This window comes from Protopterus annectens, chromosome 2.part1, assembly GCF_019279795.1.
Source record: "Protopterus annectens isolate FY-2018-M chromosome 2.part1, PAN1.0, whole genome shotgun sequence".
In the NCBI taxonomy this organism is placed as follows: Eukaryota; Metazoa; Chordata; order Ceratodontiformes; family Protopteridae; genus Protopterus; species Protopterus annectens.
This window is the reverse complement of record NC_056729.1, coordinates 695616141-695635011: the sequence shown is the minus strand read 5'-3', so window position 1 is coordinate 695635011 and position 18871 is coordinate 695616141. Positions and strand designations below refer to the sequence as shown.

Sequence of the window (18871 nt, the reverse complement as noted above, 5' to 3'; positions counted from 1 at the left end):
TCCAAGTTGCAGCTTCCAAAATCTCCTTGGTTGGGACCCCCCTGAAGAAGGCTGTAGATGTAGCTGTTGCCCTGGTAGAGTGGGGCCTTATGGTAGCAGGAACTGGTTTTCCATGATGGGTATAGCAAAAACAAATGCAATGTCCTATCCATTTGGAAATGGTTTGTTTTGATATAGCCTTCCCTTGCGAAGCTGTAGTATAGGATACAAAGAGCTGGTCAGATTATCTGAAAACCTTAGTTTTATCCAAGTAGTAATGAAGTTGCCTGTGAATGTCCAAGGAATGCAGGAGTCTTTCTCCTTTGTTCTGTGGATTTGGAAAGAAGGTGGGTAAGTGGATGGTTTGACTTAAAGCCACAGTGGATACCACCTTAGGCATGAAGGAAGGATTAGTTCATAGAGAAACTCTGTCTTGATGGAAAATGAGGAAAGGTTCCACTGCCATTAGTGCCTGCAGCTCTGAGACTCTTCTGGGTGAAGTTATTGCTAGCAGCAGAGCAGTCTTCCATGATATAAACTTTAGATCAGCAGAGAAAGCTGGTTCGAAGGGAGGTAGCGTAAGTTTTTCCAGAACAAAGTTGAGGTCCCATGTTGGTGTAGGTGCTCTCCTGGGGGGGCCTAATGTTTTTTGCTCCTCTGCGGAACTGTCTTAGAAGTGGATGTGAAAATAAGGGTGGATCCGTGTTGTAGTGGGCTGAAATAGCTGATGCATTGATTTTAATGGAAGAAAAAGAAAGTCCTTTGTGCAACATCTCAGTTAAATACTGTAGAATATGAGGCATGTGAGGCTGAAGGGTATTTTGGCCTTTAGCTTGGTTCCAGGCGCAAAACCTTTTCCATTTGCCCGAGTAGGCCTTCCTGGTGCTGGGCCTCCTAGCTTCCAGAATAGCATCCATAACTGCTTGAAGAAGAGGAGCTGGCTGGATGCTTAGGTGATTTGCCATGCAACCAAATTTAAGGTTTTGAGCTGGCTGTGTAGAATCTGATTGTTTTGCTGTGTGAGCAAATGGAAAATTTGTGATAAAATCCAAGGTGGGCCCTGGGCCATATTCCTTAATAGCGGGTACCAGTGCTGGCGTGGTGTTGTCCATCCTTATTGTAAGTTGTCCTGGATGTAATAGGTTCCTGAAGGCTGTCAGAGCATTCTGTACAGCTAGCATCTCTTTTTGATTGATGTGCAGATTCCTTTGATCTGCAGTCCATATGCCTTGAACGCACTGTCCTGCCATGTGTGCCCCCAAGGCGTAGTCCGATGCATCTGTTGTCATAGTTTGCCTGGCTGGGGGCAAGGTGAAAGGCTGACCCTTGTTGAGGTGACATGCCTGTGACCACCACAGAAATTCTTGCTGAAGGCAGGGAATGAGAGATATCATTGTGCCCAAGCTGTGGCTGTGTTGAGACCATACGCTTTTTAGGTACCACTGTAATTTCCTCATATGCAGCTTTGCAAATGGTATTAGTAGTATGCAAGATGCCATAAAGCCCAAGGCCTGCAGAATTTTTCTTGCAGGGAGTTGGGTCTTTGTTGCCATTGTTTTGAAATATTGAGTCAGTTGTAGTTGTTTGTCTGGCGTCAGGTAAGCCTTCTGGGCCATTGTATTCAAGCTGGCACCCAGGAATGTCATATTTTGTGAGGGTACTAGTTTTGATTTCTTTTCATTTACTGTGTACCCCAGGCAACTTAGAAGATGTTTTACAAAAGCCAGATGTTGTAAGAGAATGTCCTTGCTTTCTGCTTGGATGAGGCAGTCGTCCAGGTATGGTAATATTTGAATTCCTCTTTGTCTGCAGTATGCAATTACTGGTGCCAGGCATTTTGTGAAGACCCTGGGCGCAGTGGATAAGCCAAAGGGCAGTGCAGAGAATTGGTAATGGGTTGAACCTGCAATGAAATGGAGGTATCTTCTGCAACTTTGTCTGATAGGGACATGCAGGTACGCCTCCTTGAGGTCCAACGTTACTAGCCAGGCTTTCTTGCCTAACTTGGGAAGAAGCTGCTATAGTGTTAGCATCTTGAATTTGGGTACTTGTAAGAAGGTGTTTAGAATTGTAAGGTCCAGAATTGGTCTCCAGGCATTGTCCTTTCTGGGGACTAGAAAGAGTCTTGAGTAAAATCCTTGGCCTTGCTCCTGTGTAGGTACCAGCTGAATGGCTCTCATGTCCATGATTGCTGTAATTTATTTTTGTGCCTCTGCCCATTGATTTTGTGGCAGGTTTGGCATTCCTCTTTTCGTTGGCAAGGTGTGGAAATGGAATCTGTAACCTCATGAAATTATGTCTAAGACCCATTTGTCCTTTGTGACAATGTGCCAGTTGTCTGAAAAAAGTGCTAGTTTTCCTCCCAAGGGAGCTGCCAAGACAGTATTGCTTGGCCATATGAGGTGTAAGTCATTGAGTTTGCCTTCTAGTAGTTTGGGGCCTGTCTTCTCCTCCCTTCTGTGTTGTAGTGCCCCATTGTCGAGGTTTGTATTGGGCTTGTGGTTGCCCTCTGCCTCTTGGGTGTTTGTATTTACACCTCTGTGGTCTGTCAGTAGCTGGAAAGGACCAATTTTTTGTTGGCCAATTTCTGCTGAAGCGTGGGGGCTGTACCTGTAGAAAATCTTTGACTGTCTGCATAAATTTTGCCTTATCCTCCATTTTCTTTAAGACGTCTTCTGCTTTAACTCCAAATAGGACATCGTGCTCTAAGGGAGCATCTAGAAGCTTTGCTTAAACATGATCAGGCAGAGTTTTTTTCCTTTAACCAAGCATGCCTACGTATAACAGACCCAGTGACAGCTGCTCTGCAGGAAGCCTCTAAAGAATCAAACCCACACTGTAAAGTATGTTTGCCCACCTGTTCAGTTGCATGCAACAGATCCTGCATTTTTTTCAATTCAGACTGTTGAGGGAGTGTGCTCATTTTTTGTCTTAACTGAGACATTAGAAATTGCTGATATTTTAGCATGTGAAATTGACAATTTAGTGCTCTCATAGCTAGAGTGGCTGAGGTGTAAACCTTTTTCCCCCACCTGTCTAGTGCTCTGGAGTCCCTTTCAGAGGTACAGGATTTTTTGCCATAGAAGCCTTAGCCCCTTTGGGACCCTGGGAGATGGTATCTGGATCAGCAACAGGGCTTTTATAAAGGAATTTGTGGGAGTCAGGCACTCTACAATATCTGTCTGGTTTGGCTGGAGCAGGAGGCAGAGAATCTGGATTCAAACTAGATTCTAAGTAAACATCATCCATAATGTCTAAAACTGGGGGGATGGCAAAAGGTCTGTGTTGGGGGAGTAAAAGAAACTCTCTGAGCCTTTTCTTTGAGTTAGAGTAGTCCTGACCTTCCCAGTGAAAATGTTCCCTCATAGTGTGTAAAGTTTCCCCAAAGGAGTAATCTTCAGGAGGAGAAGCTGACGGAATAGAATCCTCAGCATCAGAATCTTCATAAGGGGAGAAGGAGTAATCTTGGTCCTCAGAGGAGCCTGAGGAAATAGACACTTGATCAGAGGAGGCATAATCTTCCTCTTGTCTATGCCTTTTGTCGGGGGGGGGGTTGGGAACCCCTGATTAAAGAGATCAAATCTTCCGCCATTTTAAGCATCTGTTTCTTAGGCATGGGGCCTTGAACTGGAGACTGAAGTGCAGTCTTTTTTGGTTTAATAGGAGTCTTAAGCTTAGGATATGTTTTTATGGTGAGCGTCTTCGGTCTGAAGACGCCTTCAGAAACCAAAGGTGTTTCTGCAGCACCGACATCTCTTTCTGCAGTGTCGCGGTAGGGGCTAAACAAAATGGCTGCGTCGGCCTAGCACTCTCCGCCAAAGGCTCCGAAGCAGTCTCGGGTTCCAAATCTGCGGTAGCCAGGGGCTGCGTAGGAGCCTCACTGAAAACCGGTGAACCGGAGACCGGCCCAGCCAAGGCCTCAGAGTCTGGCTTGGGTCTAGGCTGCCTGTCCTTATCCTTGCGTTTTTTTGTGCACGCCGGTAGTCGGTTGCTCCGACGGCATTGTGTAGTTAAATTTTCTACCGAAGTAGTGTCGTGCGAAATCAAAGCGTCTTTTTATAGTACGTTTATTGAACCTAACACAAAAGCGACAACCAGTGACATCCTGGTCTGGGCCTAGGCAAGGTATACAGTAAGAATGAAAATCCTTATGAGGTATTTGCTTCCCACAAGAAATACAATTGTTAACTTTTTCTGACATCGGTCTGAGGCAAGAAAAATTTCCCCAACGGGGTACTTAGCTTTATTGAAGACTTCGGATCTGAAATAAGACTTCGAAAATCTCAGGAGTCAGCCAACCGGCACTTGCGAACTGCTTCTGCTTCGGACACCGCACGGCAAGAAAGACTGAAGAAAATGGCGTCGGATGCATTATCTATACCCCTGGTGCACTGACGTCAGGGAAGAAGCGACAGTAACCGACGCTGGACCCAGACTTTGGAATTCTGGCCGACTGCGGGACCGCCTGACGACAAGATAACCCAAGTGTAATGACTGCAGCAGGGTAACACGATGAACATCATTCAGTTTGCTATAATGTCTGGAGTTTACAACCCAGTATACATATGTCGATATACAACATGTACCATATGATTTATACAGTATATTAAATTCATCATATATATATATATATATATATATATATATATATATATATATATTTTCTTCTTCTTTTGGCTTTTCCCGGTTAGGGGTCGTCACAGCGGAACTCCGATCCGCTAATGACTGGCAGTAGATTTTTACGTACCGAGTTGCCAGCCCTGACGTGCAGCCTTCAACGAAGGTACGCCCATTCACGCATGTCTCCACACAGAAGACGCTTATATATATATATATATATATATATATATATATATATATATATATATTACCATATGGTACACTTCCTAGAAAATACTTCTCAAATTGTATTGAGCCCTAATAGAGCACTGGTGGGAAAGGCTGACTTGCAGAGTATTACATTTTAGTTTATTGAAAAATTTTAAAAATAAAGTTACCTATGTTTGCAGAATTACCCTTGTCACCACTTCTAGTATATGCCAGCTCTTCCAACCTGTAAGAATGAGGTCCACTTGGAAGATCTAAATAATAAAAAAAAATGTAAACAAGTTACATAAGCACTCAGTTAGTCCAGTTCTAAGAAATAGCATGATTATAAATGCATAAGGGTGAATCTTTCACTATGATTATAACTCAAAAATGTTACAGCTAAACAAAATGTGTTTAATCCTGTCAACTTATTTGCCTGGTTCTTGCATGCGTTGCTTACAAATAAGGCAGGTGAACAGGTTTTGTAAACTGAATGGCAAGGCCACCCCACAATTAGGAGAGCAAATGCCTACCCTAAAGGAACAATGTGGTAAAAGTAAAATGTACCACAGATGCAAACGGACACAATGCATTTCTTCTGTTGAACATACTTGGTCTCTCTGCTGTTCCACTACGAGAACATGTTCAAGTTCAGTGTTTTCTGCATAACTGTCAAAAGCGGTCTTTATATGTATGACTACTTTATCTGCAGTTGACCATTTGAACTGTTACAACACATTTCGTCAAAAAAAATAAGCATATATCAATGGAACATATTACTGCCGAAAAAAGTTTTTAGTGTATTTACAGGGAAGACCAGCTGCAACCACCACACACCCACTTATATATACATATAATTAATTTATACACACAGACACAAATATATATATATATATATATATATATATATATATATATATTTTTTTTTTACATATGTACGTCAACTCTGACATGACACAACAGTGGGTAAAAGGAAACATTTCCTTACCTCACTGCTCACTGATCTTGCACTACACCATGAAGCAGACAGTCCTATAGCAACCGATGAAAGGAGATTCGATCAAACATACAAATTCCCTTTCAATGACCAGACTATTTGACTACAGGTATAGAAACCATATAATTCTCTAGTTGATTAGCACACAGGATTAAGGCCAAGAGCTATGAATTGGCTTAATGCTATAGTGCTGGGTATGATTCTCTCAGTCTTCATTTGTCTACTGTGCGAAGTTGAGAAAGTTCATGAGTGTTTACTAGGTTAACGACTACAAGGGCCTTTTTAAGCTTAGTCATGCATCCCAAATCTCTGGCAAGTTCTCCTACCCTTAATAACTGTAAGCAGGGGTTGGGAGATGAAACATTTATAAGCAGTATCCTGAAGTGACTGAAGAAGTTAGTTCTAACAGGTTGCCAAAGAAAAGAGACAGTATGTTTAGTAAGTTCAGATGGTTAGCAAATAAAGTAAAAACTAATTATTTTTTATACAACTACTACCTAAAATGTATTCAAAGCACTTTATAAACAATTAGAAAAGTTGAACACAAAATTAATAAAAAATACTTAAGTTAGTTAATGGACATGCTAAAGCAAACTCTGACACTTTAGAATTAGTGCAACAATTAAGATTAATAGAAGTTTGAAACAGTGAATAACATTATTTCTATTGCCATCTCTGCAAAAGGTAATAATTCAAAATATATGAGTTTTTCCAGCATGCAAAAAAGCAACCAAAGTGGGGGTAGAGCTACCCAAGTCCCCAGTGCAATGGCCATGCCTTAAATCCCCATGGTAAATACATGAAGTTTGATGTTGCCATGCATTTGAGTTAGTTGCATTTAATATAAGAATTATACAGTAATGGTTCACTGCTATTCAAAATCAAGGGATTTAAGGTGTGTATATTTAATCTTCTACCTAATGCTTTGGTATGCATGTTGCTGAAGTTTCTGGATTTGTGAGTATTCTCTGTGGTTGTGTATGGGTATGAGTATAGTGTATAGGCTGGGATTCATAAAGGTTATCACTAAGTGTACACTTAATGTAGCCTTTCTGAGTGAAAAGACGTATTTTGTGTACATATGCATATTGTGGCATATAGTTTCACTTGTTACCACTGGTGGCTGACAATGAGATGGTCTGGAAGGGTACCACAGTTAGATAACTGATACTGGCATTAAAAATGTTCTGGAATGTCAGTGCTACATGTCTTGCAGTAATCATGAAATGATCTGAGTCACTTAGGTGAAGCATGAATTCCAGTGGTACTTTACCAGCTTCTATCTTGTGACACGAATCTGCAGTGAAACTGCAACTCAATCTCTATGGTATCATTGTCTTAACATGTCCCACACTGTCATTTGATGCTTTGAATATGACAAAATCTACAAGCTCTAACCCAACACCAGGTACTTAGATTCATGTTCTTGTACTTCCACTAGTGTTGTGTGGGGCTGCTTGGTTTCCTCGTATGCTGACCTTAGTATGTAATGTTAAAATAAGCTTCCCGTCAGCCTGCTTAGAGGCAGTTCATATGATGCTAAAGATCCAATGTCAGCTCTCAATGAATAACAGAAGAAATTTTAGTGAAGCAAAACACTTAATATTCAGAAATCTGAGAAGAAAAAAATTCACACTTTAAAACTGTAAGAAAATCCAAATTAAAAGAAGAGTAAATAAACATTAAAGAAAGGTTTCTTTACTATACAGCAGGGGGCTATATCCATTAAGCTGTCATTTCTGACTTTGCCACGCTGCTGCATTTGTTTCTGCATATAGCTGTCATTGTGGATAACACTGTATATTGATGCATGTTGGTTTTCCAGGAAGGAGGCACCCCAGAAATCAATCCGTTTGTCACCAGCAGAATGTGGACTTTCCCCTTTTCTGTTTGGTTTGTCTGAACAAAGGGGGATGACAGTGAATACATTCAACCTCTCATGGCAGTGAAGATTTCTGTACATCCTCCTACCATTCCCACTGATTCTGTACCTGATCGCAAAATTCAGCGAAGACCATTACTTATCCTCACTGCCCCTCGTTTGCCAAGTATTATGTGGTTTCAAACTTTTTGTTCCTTGACAGTCCAAGAAACTAACTTATTATAAGCAAAGGAAGTAACTCCCCACCCCCCCGACAAAAAAATGGATGATCTGCTTGGCAGTATGGCTGCTGTCTAGACCTTTGTTATGTCAGCCCTCCAGCTGCAAGTGCCAGGGGTGACTGAAGCCAAAGAAAACTTTTCACTTATCAGGTTAATTCTAGTTTTCATATCTGGATGAAGTGACTTATGCCATCTCCCTTGATTAGCCTGTAGACTGTTTGGATCTATTTTAGATACAGGTAAGATATGGGTTTCTGTTATTCCACTGTCAGATTGCATGTTTCTCATATTTCTTCCTTTTATAACATTGCCACAGGCAGGACATGGTTGCTCAAACAGTTCCTTAAAGGGGTTTTGCACCCTCATTTCATGAAAAACTCTCCTTGAGCCTTGAATGTCATGGCAATTGGGACTACCCATCCTTCATTCAAGTCTTCTAATTTGGTAGCACTGATGCTCATTTCTTCAAAGGCACCATTCCTGGCGGCAAGCAGCTTTGCTGGCAAGCTCTCAGATCGTCTGGCTATTATTGTAGAAATCCACATTTGGGCTTTCACATGGCTAAGGTGTCCCTAGGAACTCACATGTTTCCTTCCAAGAAGACAAAGGACCCTTCTCAGTCTGGAGGTGCATCCCAATAGAGGCTGTGTCTGAAGAGAATCTGAAATTCTGAAATGTGGAAAACAGCTTTTCATCTCCTATACTCCAGGCAGAAAGGGTCATGAAGTCTCTAAGCAGTCCTTTCCAGATTTCTAATTAAATTTTGCTCTGTAGGGCTCTTGCCTCACAGTAAGAGGAGTTTGATTCTTGACTCAGGTGCAGTCTGTATGTCTTCTCTGTGTTAGCATGGATTTCCTCAAACATTCCAAAGACATGCAAGAGGTGGACTGGACAATCTAAATTAGCCATAGGTGTGCCTGGACACATGTGTTTGTTTTGTGTGTGTGTGTGTGTGTGTGTGTGTGTGTGTGTGTGTGTGTGTGTGTGTGTGTGTGTGTGTGTGTATCTATGTGTGGTATAGAAAAACAACAACAGGGCTAGTCACCCGGCAATGTTAACACTGGTTCTACATAATGGTCACTGTTGATGTACCACTCTGACCCCAGCAGCAAGAAAGGAAAAAAGCTGATTATGGATGGATTTTCTTCTGTTGTAAGGTACTAAATAGGTGTATTTATTTGAAAGTACTGTTGGAAAATAATACTTTTGAAGACTGCTTCACTATGGATATCTGGCTGTTCCAGAGTTTGCTTTCAGAATATCACCATTATGGACATTTGTGTCACAGCCATTTTCTTAGCATTCCACATGTTCAACAAACAGTAATGCCTGAAGTGTAAATTTAGGACTGAAGCTTCCTTTAGCACATAATTTTTACAATATTCAGCCTACTGTGCGTTCTCCTTTTGGCCCTTTTCTAACTCTGTCACGCTGAATGTTTTTATGACACTGCTTGAGATTCATCCCCACCCTCACAATACTGCTGAAGACTTCCGATTTCAGGTAACATTCTCCAAAGGTTTATACTTACTATAGTGATAGACATCACTGCTGTGAGATCTGGGAGATGTATTATATTTGACCTGAGAAAATTATGGAGACTTATGGTATTACATGCTTCTATTACACTTAGTAAGAGACAAAGTTTGTTTGGAGAAATAATAAAATAATTGATACCTAACATAGATATTATTGTGACTGCAGATTTTAACTGTAATTTGAGAAATGGGAAGGAAAATTATAAAAAGATGTACAGGAGGGTACGAAAATATCAAAAATGTGCTGTTTAAATTTAGGAAGATCTAGAAAATATACATACAAAAAAGTTATTTTAGGGCTGAGATTATTTTTATTTTTACAGAGATTGTATGAAGTAAGGGCAGAGATTGTTGAGGTTTCTTTTTCAGGTCATTGTGTTATTACATCTGAATTTTTAAATGTAAAAAGCTATATAAAAGAGGGAAGAGGGGCTCAAAGACTATTTGGTGAAGTGGATATGGAGAGATGGTTTAAGAAGAATATGAAAAGATTTTAAGATGTGTATGTGACTATGCTATCTTTTAATAACTGTCACTAAATGATGAGTTATTTTTAAAATGAAATATAGGAAATCATATACAGATAGAGAAAATGTTTTGAAGAATTAAAAAAAGAAAGATAAAAAGTTGACTGGTGAGTACAATGAATGTTTGTTGCAGATGGAGAATACTACTGGGATATAATAAATTAAATTTGTCAGGTGAATGATAAAAAACTTGGGCCTATGATTTATAATTAGAGTTTTATGTTACAAAGTAAAAAGGAGGGGGGGTCTTCCCATTTTTGGGGAAAGAAGTATAGCATGATGAGGGCAAGTCTGAATCAATTAAAATGAAGGAGTGAAGTATATAAAATAGATGATATTATGAGTGTAGTAAAAAAAATCATGTGCAGGAGTTGTACAGTAAAAGGGATGAGAGAGGGGATAATCTGAAATGTTAGGGACGTAATGGAAGAAGGTAGAAAAGTGTTTAATGAACAAATAAGGATTGAATGAGGCTTTGAAAAGTATAAAAACGACACCTGCTCCCAGACCAGATGGTATAGGATACAAGTTCTATCTAGAAATGGAAAAACAAAGGAAGCATTCTTCTCTTGAAGTTGTGAATGAATGGCTAGATTATGCTTTGCAGGATGACAGAATATGTGAATTAATTATGGGAAAGATGCATTAGGGAATAGAAGGAAAAAGATGAAAAAGTGTTAAAGATTTGTTATTAGCTGTTAAGGAAGTGGCTATTGATATTAACATGGGTGGAGAAGGAAAGATTGTGGTTTGTGATGTAGAGCAAATTATGGATACTGCAGATCATTACAAAATGTTTGAAATATTTAAAAAAACTATGACGTGGGAGAAAACATTATGAATGTTATACGTTCTGTGTGTGCATTTTCTTATGTGAAAGTTGAATTAAATAGCTGGTTTAGAGACTTGATAAAATTAAGAAGAGGGGTAAAGCACTACAGTCCGTTAAGTGGTATGTTGTTTGCACTTGCGATGAATGCTGCACTGTGCAAGACTTGTGTCAGGGTGAAGGAGGGAATTCTTATGATGTGTGTGTGTGTGTGTGTGTGTGTGTGTGTGTGTGTGTGTGTGTGTGTGTGTGTGTGTGTGTGTGTGTATATATATATATATATATATATATATATATATATATATATATATATATATATATATATATATATATATATATATTGAAATTCCTTCTTATATCACCTATGCAGATGATTTGATAGTTAATGCAAATTAAAAATGGTGGCTAAAAGAGGGTATTACAGAGACTGAATATTATTTGAAGAATGTAGGTTTGAAGTTGAATAAGTGCAATGGTTTGTGGGGATGTATTTAAGGTTGCAGAGATATATTTTTCTAAAAATAAATTTAATCAGTTAGAAATTGAGTTTGGAAGTGTTGAAGCAGTGATAATGTTTTTTTACTGGAAATGGAAAACACCTGAGTTATCCTTTTTCAAAAATGTGTATTTTTTATTCATTTGGATTGTGTGGGGAGTTTGCTTATTAAGGGGATGTTAGCTGTTTTCTTAAGGATTTAGAGAAGGACTCTTTAGAACTTTTCAGATTTATTTGGGGTTCTATACTTAATCCGATTAAAAGGTGGTATTACATTGTGAATACCAAAAAAGGTTGATTGGGTTTAAAGAATCCTATTGTGGTTTGGCATTTTTGTATGTGCACTAGATATTTAATAAAGTTAATAGAAAAGAGAAGGATTACATGAGAATACTTATGTGGGGAAAAATATAAACGAGTACAGAAATTAATTCAAAAAATAAAAGATTTGAAAATGGTAATGAGAAAGAATATTATGACGTTGTTAGAAGATGAGATTTGAAATGAAGTGAGAAAAATAATATGGGTGTTATGAAAGAATGTGGAGAAGTATTGTTTTGTAAAAGTATGGAAAAAAAGGATAAAGAGAATAAAAATGCTATTAGAAGAAGGGAAGAGGGATTTAAAATGTATTAGAAATCAAAGATTTCTTGTGGAGGCTGATATTAAAAATCTTCTGGTTAAAGGTGAAATGACATACAAGCAGAAAGAAGATATGTTATACAAGCTGTATAATATAGAGGAAACAATGGGACATGTATTTACTGACTGTGTGAGAATTAAAAAAAATATATGGGATTTATGTTATAATGAATTTTGTAAGGTTGTATTTACAGACAGTGATATAAAAATGACTGTATTCTGATATTTTAAGAATATGAAAAGGGAAATGAAGATAAATTGGATAAACTGTTGGTTTTTATAGTATTTGAATATTTGGAATACAAGAAGTAAGGAACTTTTGTATAATCAGATACAGATTCCTAATATTATGATAAACACAATTAAGAAATGGATGTGGAAGAAAGGGTATGGAGGGTAATATGAATGTAATAAGTTTAGGATCAAGACTGCATAATTATTTGATTTGTTTATATTGTATATTTTGAAAAGATGAAGTGTTTTTTTTCTTTTCTGAAACGAAACCAGATGTGTAAATAAATGAAAATGCAATAAAGCCCTTCTCTTTTTGATAGATGCCAAGTGATCTTCTGCATCCACCCCGGCAACAACCAACTCAGGTAGTTGGGGCATCAGTTTAACATTTCATCCAAAGAATGACACACTCAGGAGTCCAGCACCCCCTTTATATTGCACTGAAGTCTAAGTATTCACTACCAGGTATGGTTATAGAACTTACAGTATTTGGAACATCCAGCATGAAATGTGAGTGTACTATCAGCTAAGCCACTGTCACGGAGTATCCATTCAGTTGTTCCATTTAGTATGCTGGATAATTTATTTTTATTTATCTACCTTATTTTTACATTTATCACACGGATAAGTACACTTGCCCAAAGACTATTTTCAGGGATGAACTATATCAAAAGGGTAGAGCAGATATTTACAATGAGAAAAAAGAAATATATGTAACTATTTGAAATGTCAGGACCCATTAGATCAAGTCCTGAAATATGCAGAATAAATGGCTGAATGTTTGAGCCCCCCCAAAAAAAGGATGTTTAAAAGAGAAGAGCAATTTTCAAGATTCACTCTTCTCTGTTTTCAGTCTTTTTTTTTTGGCTTGTCAGCACTTGGCATTTCAAGTACAGACATTTCAATAGGGAGCCATAAAAACAACTGAAAGTAAAAATAAAAAAATAAACAAAGGATATCAAGAAATTATATTACAGTAACACATTTTAACATAGCATTGCATTGGGGTTTTATTTATTCTGACAACTGGCTGGGTGATTTGTTCCATTACCTAGACCCCTTTCAGCCACATCTTGGGTACTACAGATGAAATAAGCATAAAGATACCAGGTTCACTCTAGCACCTGAATTTAACTGCCTTGGAGATTAACTCACTGCTGATAAGTTTAGTATAAGTAAATTTGCAATACTTACTGAGACTTCCAGAATGACTGGATACTGATCAGCATCTTAATTTCAGCTCCATGAGGATCAAAAGCATTTTTGGATGCAAAGTAGGCTAAGGAAGAAATAAAAGAGTTTCTCCAACAAAAGTGAGCCAGTGAGCAGAGGTCAACTGAGATTCTCTTTCTTCTGATAATGAATCTCATAGAGAAACTTTTCCAGTGGCACCTTTTCCAAAGCAAAATGCTTGACAGAGAAAAAACAGAGAGAAGTTGACTAGAAGAATCAAGAGTACATTGGAATTGACACAGAATCTGGTGTTGGGAGGTAGAAATGATCAGGAAGACCAGTAACACTAAAATTAGTGAATAAATGGGAGACTACAATGCATCGATCATATTTGTGAAATATGGCTTTGCAAGAAAAAGTGGCTGAGAAAGATGGGAATTTTGTTGACTTTGCTATATTTTAACATGGATTATAAAGCATATACACCACTTTGTCATTAATGTTTAGGACACTAAAGGGAAAAAACAAAGTAACTAAGTAAACCGTTTTGCTCATTATTTTATGATATAAACTGCATGTTAAATTATTAAGCAGTCAAGGATATTTTAAATTTTAGGAGAGTAACTTCAGTGACTGATGTAAATGTTAAAGATATTAAAAGTATTTTTCTTAGTTGTAAGAAATACAAACTTTACATCATAACAAAATGAGAATGGTTGGACAGAAGCAAGTTTGTTAATATAATGCTGTGATCTTGAGTTGCTGCTATGAGGTATGGGGTGTAAAAGTGCGCAGATAATATACTATATCCAAGCAATAAGTATGATCAATAAGAAATGATAGTAAAGATTATAGTAAGATGGAGGATTTTCAAAATTGGAAAAAATTGGAAATATCAAAAGATACTATATCAATGGCAATAGATGGAACACTAGAGTTTGTAAACAGGAACACAGGAACCACAAAAGGTATTTATGTTTCAATCCAGAGGCTGAATTATTCATTGGATTGCTTGCAATATCTATAAGAAAGAGCACGTTTCCTTACATATGTTTTTGCATTCCATGTCCATATATAACCAATGAACAGGTTTTTGTACATCCAACATTGAAATACGTTTCCACTAGATTTGAGGCCTCATATATTTACAGAGAGCAACATTATTTCTTAGATTGATGCATCGGTGTTCTGTGGATAAATAACTAAAGAAAATTGAAAAATAGAGATATATAACCCATTGTAAATATTAAAGAAATATACATAAATATGACATAAAGTTCAAAAATGCATATAATCAATATCAGTGCTTTGTAATCATTAGTGAGTTTGAAGAAGTGAATTATGTATTGATGGGAATCAAATAAATTGGAAAATAAATTATAATGATACAATTTATTTTTAGCATTTTTATACCCTAACTATTAGCATTAACCGGTATAACCAGTATCTAACAAATACTTAAGGTAGTGAGAGAGAGGGCTCTCTAGACTCTTCACCTATAATATATATTAATATATATTTATATATTATTTACTTTTAATTAAAATAAATTAAATAGAAATGAATTATTCATGTATTAAGATATTTTTTAAATTTTTTATAATTTTATAAATATTAATTGATAAATATTATGTTATAATATATATATATGTAAATTTATTTATAGATTTTGTTGGTAGATATTCCAAACTAGAATATCTATAATATGTACATATATATATATATGCACATTTTATATATGGATATGAAAGCGTTGTATGTTTTTTAGGTAATGTTCAGGGACATGTTTAGTTGTGTGTGTATATATATATATATATATATATATATATATATATATATATATATATATATATATATATAGTTTGTTTTTAAATGAGTCAGATTTATTCATTCAATGTTTAATTTGATTACATCAATAATTGACTAATTATATTATATGATAGTATATAAAGACTTGAGTATTTAAAGAGAAAAATTAAATCTGAGGAACAAATATTGAGAACACATGAAAGTCATATCTGTTCTCTGTTTTGGAATAAAAGGTGATACAGTTTTTCTATCAACTTGTGTACATCTTCTTATTTGGACTCTTTGGTACTGATGCTAGCTTTGGTTAAACCTGACCATCTCTGTGTTGAATCCACCAGTGTTTGTTTTCTTATACTTGTAATATAGCTTAGCTTGATATTAATCAGCTTACTTCGCTTGATTAATTTAGCTTACCCACATGAGCTAATTATGAGCTAATTATTAATATTAGACCAGGAAATATTAAGACTTGCATTAAAAAAAACTGGATATAGGAAGACATTACATAAGTACATGGCATCTGCTCATCTGTTCTGTGTTTTTGGAATAAAAGGTGATACAGTTTTCGAATCAACTTGGTACATCTTCTTATTTGGACTGTCTTGGTACTGATGCTAGCTTGGTTAAATCCTGACCATCTCTGTGTTGAATCCACCAGTGTTTGTTTTCTTCATTCAGATAATATACTATGTGTACAGTTAAGATAATTTCCTTTGTTTTACGGGTCTATATTATAAGCACTGAAAGACTAAACCACGAATGCTCACATGAGCAAAAATGCCAGGAATCAAAAGTGTGATTGTGGGGTTGTGTTACAGTGAGGAGTGGGATATTTGCCCCTTCCTCACTGTGGTGTGACCTCGGAGTTAGAATATATAGTTAGCAGGGGGTGTGGGGGGTGCAGCCCCTCAAAATAGCAAGTTCGGTTACTGGCATTTTCGCTCATGTGAGCGTTCGTGGTTTAGTCTTTTCGTGCTTATAATATAGACCCTGTTTTACAAGGGTGGAAGTCTTGATTTATGTTCTTGGCTTCAGCTATAAGCAAGTTTCTTGTGAGCAAATATGCTAGTAAAATAAGACAAATGCTGAAAGGTGTGAAAATGTTAAGTTTCTTGCATCTGCAAATATATACTAGCCTTTTTTTTTTTTTAGCAAATGCTCTCAGTGGGAGACAATGAGATGCAGATGAAGACAGTTGGCCAGGAGAATTCTATACATTGTGTTCTGAATGAAATTTACAAGGATTCCTTTTTGTATCTACAAAGTTGTTAGCTGTTTTTTCACAATGCTGACTACTTTTATGTGGAACTGAGATATCTGCTGGTGCAAACCATTAATGTTGAGAGTGCTGGTCATTTTTGATGAAAGAAATTAAAAATTTAAAGGTACAATTGTAAGCCAAACCAATGAAAAACAAAGTTTGAAATTGCAGGAAGTGAATAAGAGACAGTACCCTCCTCAGCAGCCTTAATACTTTAATACATTTGATAGGAGAGTGCAAAATTTAGTTGTATTTGAATGTAGCCAGTGCACTTTTCTTAGAGTTAAAAGTATACAATCGGTTTTTTTTCCATATGGGAGTAAAATAGAGATAGGAAAAGAACAGACAGCAATCAGTCTAAGCAGGAAACAAAGGTAGTAACATGCACTACAGCATGGGTAACAATGTTATATTACATAATGCCTGTGAATGCAGTTGTCAATTTGGGCTGTTGTTCCTATCTGGGGGGAGTTTAAACTTCCTTTATTAAAAATGTACATAGTTTTGTTGGTTTGTTCTAAATTAATGGGATAGAGGTGTTCTTAAAATTTATTTAATTTTTGTTTGAGGGTTTTCATTAAAGCAAAAAGTCCTGATAAATGTGACACATGTGGAACTTGATTTTCAATAGCAGTGTTATATCAGGACACCTAGAAGGGAAAATATTATGAAAGAGGCTAGATTTCTGGAAGACTTCCAGCATGGCCACCAGTGAGAAGCTCATGGAAAATTTGCTGTGTGGCAGTTATCACTGTAAAGGATGACACACAGCTGTACTTGCTGAAACAAACTGCTACAAATGAAAGAACTATAATTAATGTCATCTAATAAGCACAAAACGAAGAGAACAAAAGGACAAGAAGGATGCTAGCAACTAGAAGTTCTTCTCAGGTTCAGTGCAGCGAGTTTTCAGCACTGGAAGAAAGAAGCTTAGGTCCAGCTATGGAAGGAACAAGCGCACAGATTCCCTTGGCAATGGAAACAAAAATCTGTCAAATTCACACAGAAATATTTAAAATCAGTGACATGTTAATGGACTAAATAAACTCAAATAAAAATAAAATCCAATACCTGGAAGAGACTTTTACTACTCATTCCAATGCCTTGTCAGTGCTGCAACACTCGGACAAGGCAGTTAAAGAGAAGATAGTAGATACTGAAATAACCCAAGACATGCTTCAGCAGAAATTAGTAGAGCTGGAGAACAGACTGAGAAGAGAAAACATTTGCTTTTCTGCAGTTCCAGATCAGACTGAAGGAAGAAATTGTCTGGAATTTATGAAGTAGCTTAGTGAATCAACAGATATTCCCTTAAAATTTTTATGCATACAGAGACAGCACACAGTGTGGACTTGCCACGTGGAAATCCTAGAAATCAACCTAGACCAGTCTTAGTGAAATTCAGTTCATTTCTATAAAACGAACACTCTATCACTATTAAAGATAAAAGGCAGCATCTACAAAATTGGAGACACAAGACTATACACTTACAATACTACTCAATGCAAAGTAGAGTAAGAAGGAATGTTTGTCTGCCGGTCATTAAGAAGTGCAAAAGCATGCATCTCTGATTTAAGGTCATCTATCCTGATCTTCTTAGAATGTTTTATCAATTCGGTTGAAAGATATATGCAGATCCTAATCAGACAATTAATGACCTTATTATTCATGAAGACCACCTGAATTTAAATGAAGGGCAGGTACATGACAGTTCACAACCTGAATCTGTAAGCAAGGATCAAGGTCGCAGGCTTAAAAAGAAGATGCCAGAGAAATAATTTTCCCTCCTCCTGTGCAGAATGGCAGCAAGATCAAAGAATGTGCAGGAACACACAAGGAAAATACAGGAGTAGGGAATAAAATCCCACATAGACACCTTGGGACCGGAAACAATGAACTTGGAGTGATATATGCCAGACATGTTCTTAAGCAAAATTATTTTTTTTTTGCAACATTTTGATTTAATCACCAAGTTATTATTAATTTCCTAAGGCTACAGTTATGAAGCTAAGGTTGAGTAAGCAACACGGCTCTAAAGTTAGTTGTTAACATTGTGTACACGATAAGCTGTATAGGGGTCCTTAATTTAATGTTACTTTGGGATGGCTTTGATAATCTTTCAGCTTACCCTATGATTGAAAATTCAGTTCTGACCTCTATCATTAGAATAAGAAAAGGTCTACATATGACCTAGGAAATAGGTTAACCACATTACATTATTTTAAATTACCAAAACCCATAATTATAATGTTAAGTTTAATAAGTGACACTGGGGCCTTAAAGTTATCTGCTGACTGAGTATAAGCTATGAGGCAGAAGAGTCATTTTATAAACATTTACTTGAGATGGTTACTATAAAAAAAATGTTTGAGAGATCTTCCAAGTCTCCTCATTTACTTAGTTTCCAAATTCTAGTACTGGCCTCTACTATCAAGACAGGAGGGAAATAGCTCGCTCATCATCGACACATGCAG

At 36.9% G+C, this 18871-nt stretch overlaps 1 protein-coding gene across 1 annotated transcript in view; it reads right to left on the bottom strand.

Moving 5' to 3' along the window:
* LOC122794902 overlaps window positions 1–18871 on the bottom strand; it is a 2498277-nt gene that overhangs the window by 310842 nt on the left and 2168564 nt on the right. The window contains exon 17 of the mRNA XM_044063498.1: window positions 4977–5060. Within this exon, the coding sequence (XP_043919433.1) occupies window positions 4977–5060 (84 nt within the window). The remainder of the gene's footprint in view (window positions 1–4976; window positions 5061–18871) is intronic.